This window comes from Gossypium arboreum, chromosome 13, assembly GCF_025698485.1.
Source record: "Gossypium arboreum isolate Shixiya-1 chromosome 13, ASM2569848v2, whole genome shotgun sequence".
NCBI lineage: Eukaryota > Viridiplantae > Streptophyta > Magnoliopsida > Malvales > Malvaceae > Gossypium > Gossypium arboreum.
Genome location: NC_069082.1, coordinates 4,421,274 through 4,425,779, shown reverse-complemented (window position 1 = coordinate 4,425,779; position 4,506 = coordinate 4,421,274). Strand labels below are relative to the sequence as shown.

Below are 4,506 nucleotides of genomic sequence, written 5' to 3'. Positions count from 1 at the left end.
ACTAAAAATATTTTTTCATTTGAGGGAGCAAAATACAATTTAGCATATTCAGTTATAATTTTACCATTTATGAGCAGATTGAATTATAATTTTTTAGTTTATTATAATTTTTTAGTTTTACTGGGGCTGGTCATTTAGATTCGCCGGACTTCCTAAATTAATATGGATAAAAGAAAAAGATTAAGGACTAAATTGGAAAAAAGTTACCAAAATTAAGGACTAAAAGTAACATTATCCCTTGCTATTAGATAGGACACAAAAATTCAATAGTTTGAACTATTAGTTTGGTTAATCCTCCTGCCACCGAGATTATAAATATGCGCCCAATATATAATTGGTGAAAGAAAAAAATATTATGAAATTAAAATAAAACAAAAAAACATTAAAGTCTAAAACCTACCCTCATTTTGTTACTGCTGTTGTTTTTATTTATTTATTTATTTTTTTCGATTTAAAAAAAGAAAAATATTGTCATTGTATTTTTAGCCCTTTTTAAATTTATTGGAATTAAAAAGTAAATGTTATGTACAATTTTTGGTTATTTTGTTTAATAAATTTTGAAAAGAAATTGGTATAATTAACTATTAATTTTGATTAATGATAATTAAATTGGGGTAACAACGTTTCAACAAGCCAAAGGCCCTTCGAATCTTTTATTGGACGCAGACAAAGTAAGATCCCAAGAACATGGGAACTGCACTATGGTCTTTGGACGTATTGCTGCTGTTTTTAAAAAAAAAAAGTTGATCATTCATGTCCTTTGAGCAAGACTTCATTAATCAACCTATCCAAATTCAACAAGGACGGTCCATCCAAACACGCGGCTCTTTCAGCTTTTCTCTTCCATTCCATGACGTTTTCCCTCATCTCCTCCCCTTTCCTTCCTTCCATCAACTCCCTCACCAGCTTCTCCACTTTCTCCCTTTTCACATCGTTGTCGATTTCCATGCCGATACCCCATTCATTACAAGCGAACCAACAATTCGTTTGTTGCTCCGCGAAGAACGGCCAAGCAACCATCGCCACCCCACTCGAAATGCTTTCTACAGTCGAATTCCACCCGCTGTGCGTCAAGAACCCGGCCACCGCGCTATGGTTCAGTACTTCCTCTTGCGGGCACCAGCTTGCCATGAAACACCGGTCTTTAGTTTCCTCGATAAACTCCGGCGGCAAAATGGCGGAATCCCCCCGTACCAAATCGGGTCTAATGATCCACAAAAAGGGTTTTTTACTATTAGCCAAACCCCAAGCGAATTCAACCATTTGATTCGCCGTCATCACCGTGATGCTCCCGAAATTAACGTAAACGACCGATTTGGGTTCTTTTAAATCCAGCCATTGAAGACATTGCGGCTCTTCTTTCCACAGGTTGGACCCCATGGAGCTTAAAGGCGACGACGGTGGGATATGGTTGAGGAGCAAGTGAAGGGGTCCAATGGTGTAAAATTTGGGGAAGATGGAGGATAGAGCTTTGACGACATCATGTTCCAATTCATCGAAGGTGTTTACGATTATGGCGGAAGCTTTGGAAGCTCTGTCGCCCTCCGTCGCAAGGAAATTCAACATTATATCGTCTGGATTCGTTGTTCGAACAAAGCTTGGAAGGTCTCTTATGCGGATGTTTTTCATGCCCGGAATCCAGTCGATGACTGTATCCAAATACCCGTTTGTCATATAGGATTCATCTGCCCAATGAGGAAAAAATTGTTAGGGGTCAAATTAGGATTTCAGTCCTTTTACCATGCTAATATTCGAGATTTACTTTTAAAGATGAATGCTTAAGGATGCATTTTTAGAAAAGTTTTACTTTCTACAATTTTAATTGTTAAAAGTGAGGTTATTTTACCATCTGACCTAAAAAAATAATATTTATAAAAATAACCCTAATTTAAGAATATTCACCCAAATAACTTAAAATGAATAGTAAAATTAAGTTATAAAAATTAGATAGCTGGCACCAGTATTTTTTCTAAATGGCTGGCACCACTAATTTTTAGGATTTTGGATATTAGATTACTAGTACCCATGTATTTTTTTTTTCAAATTTTTTTTGGAGTGTTTGCGGACACTCTTTATCTAATTAAAAAATTATTTTTTTGGGGTTTGTGGTGGTTGCAGACAAACGGCCAAAGTCACTCAACAAAAGGATGGGCATATTCAACATTAGCCCCTCCTTGTTTTCCCATCTTATTTATTTTTCAAATTTAATTACATATTTTATATTTTAAACTAATATTAAACTACTTATCATGTTTTTAATTATTATTGCATCACTCACATTATTATTAAATTTAAAAATTAATTTAAATTTAATATGCACAATTATATTAGATTTTTTGATAAAATTAGAACCTACTTTAATAATTTTCATCTTTTATAATAATTCAAATAACCATTGTGAAATTATTGTTTCTTTTATTTTAAAAATAAATTTAATCTATAAACCTTATTTCTAAATATAATTTTAAAATAAAAGAAACAATATTTTTAATCTAGTAAATATTTAATTGTATTACCAATATGGGATAACTAATAACAAGATTAAAGAACTAATTAATAACAATATTAAAATAAGAGAATTAAATATGTGAAATTAAAATATAAGGGTTAAATCTCAAATTTATAGCATAATTCAGGGACAAAAGTCAAATTTTACCAAAAGAGTTTGAAAGAAAAACCAGACAGTTTTGAACCTTTCAATGGTGTATAACGCTCATCAATAAGCCGTCGGTAATGGCAATAAGCCAAGAAACCACTAGCACTGGGTGTCCAAAACAACACACTGGGAATCCCTAACTCTTTAGCCGCCTCGAGAGTGAACGACATGCACCCATCGGCGACGATACAAGTGACCGGCGGGACACCGGAAGTAGCTTTTAGCTCAACAAGGAGTCGGCGAAAGGAAGCCAAACAATGCTTGCTAGTGGAGTCACAAAGCGCGGGGATGTCTTGCGTGGCGTCGATGTCCGGCGGAGGAAGGCCGTCGGGGATTGTCCCGAACCGGAAGTCAGGCAAGCCATTGAGGGCGTGGGGGCCCCTGGATTTGAGCAAGCGTTTGTGGTTGTACTCGGTGTTGACGAAAGTGATGTGGAAGCCTTTGAAATGGAGGAGTTTGGCCACTTTGAGCATCGGATTTACGTGACCTTGTGCTGGGTAGGGGGTGCATACTGCATGGGGCTTGTTGGGTAATGAAATGGGTGCCATATTTTCTCTCTTTCTTCCTTGGTGTGCCTTACAACAATGGTGGAAACCTAGCTTTAAAGGAAGCACCAAGTATTTAAGCCATATATTTTAGTGCTTGAAATTATTTATAGGGTTAATTCAACTATTTTGTCCTCAAACTATGAGTCAAAATTTAAATTGACCCCAAATTTTAGATCATTAAGTCCAATTGAATATCAGACTAGAGCATCGTTCTAATTAGGTTCAACTGTCATCTTTACCTGACTTGCCAACTTGGATTTGGTTTGGTACATCTTTTAATCATGTATGAATTAATCACATCTTAGATCTAGCCTGATATTTAATGTTAAAATATAATTGGAACATTTAAAGTTTAGAAACCAATCACGATTCTTATAATAATAAAACAAAAGAAAAGAAAAGGAAAAGTCAAAGATTTGAGATCTTAATAAAACATTTAAAATACAGCTAGCTATGTAGTTACTGTGATCAAGTATCATTAAAGCACGAGAAATAGATGATTACATATTGTTATCGAGATTCTCTCACCCTTTTCTTATTAGTTTAAAGGAAGATTTGTTCCATATTTTCTCCAATTTTATATTTTCCAGATCGAGATGAAGGGAAATTAAGCTCTCTATCACTAAATGGACACATGAAGACCACCATTACTTAATATTCAAGAAATCACCAATATTATATATAATTTAATATCATAAAGGTGTGATCATAATTTAAAAAAAAATAAAAATCTCTCTACTCTAATTTATCCGTCTTTCTGTTTTATGAAGATCCAGAAATTGATCTAATTAGATACTATTATTAACCTTATTATGAAATTGTTGACCTGAAAATCTATATTTCAACAAATATATGTAAGGTGTTGTGTTACCTACAATTGTTTATTTAATAACACAATAGTTAATGGAAGTGCTTGATAGAATTAGTTATTATGACTTGACACTGCGAAAAATTATGCAAACAAAAACACAAAGAATATCAAGGTTTCTTTATGCAGTCCTTACGAGTTTAACTTAGTGAATTATTCCATTATACTTATTCCACAATACAAGTGAATCACACTCTATTACTCCCAATGTATAGAGATCTCAACTTAAAATGCTCACACTGAGAATTTAATTTAAGCAATAAACACTAAAAGTTTACAATTCAATTTGCGCTCTCCCACAAAACAATTCCTCAATGAACAAATTTAGTGTTCTTAATCTTTTCACATACATGACCTAGACAAGCCTCTCAACATATATCAATCTCAACTTGCTAACATACTAATTGAATGAATGCAAATAAACTCATTGAAAA

The 4,506-nt window shown here is 33.8% G+C and overlaps 1 protein-coding gene across 1 annotated transcript; it reads right to left on the bottom strand.

Annotated features, from left to right (window-relative positions):
* Nucleotides 1-558: 558 nt before the first annotated feature.
* Nucleotides 559-3,433, bottom strand: LOC108463208 (7-deoxyloganetin glucosyltransferase-like). Its single transcript, XM_017763148.2, has 2 exons — nucleotides 2,694-3,433; nucleotides 559-1,685 (listed from the first exon to the last, which is right to left on the bottom strand). The coding sequence occupies exons 1-2, from the start codon at nucleotides 3,202-3,204 to the stop codon at nucleotides 748-750; spliced, it is 1,449 nt and encodes a 482-aa protein (XP_017618637.1). The 5' UTR covers nucleotides 3,205-3,433; the 3' UTR covers nucleotides 559-747.
* Nucleotides 3,434-4,506: the final 1,073 nt, after the last annotated feature.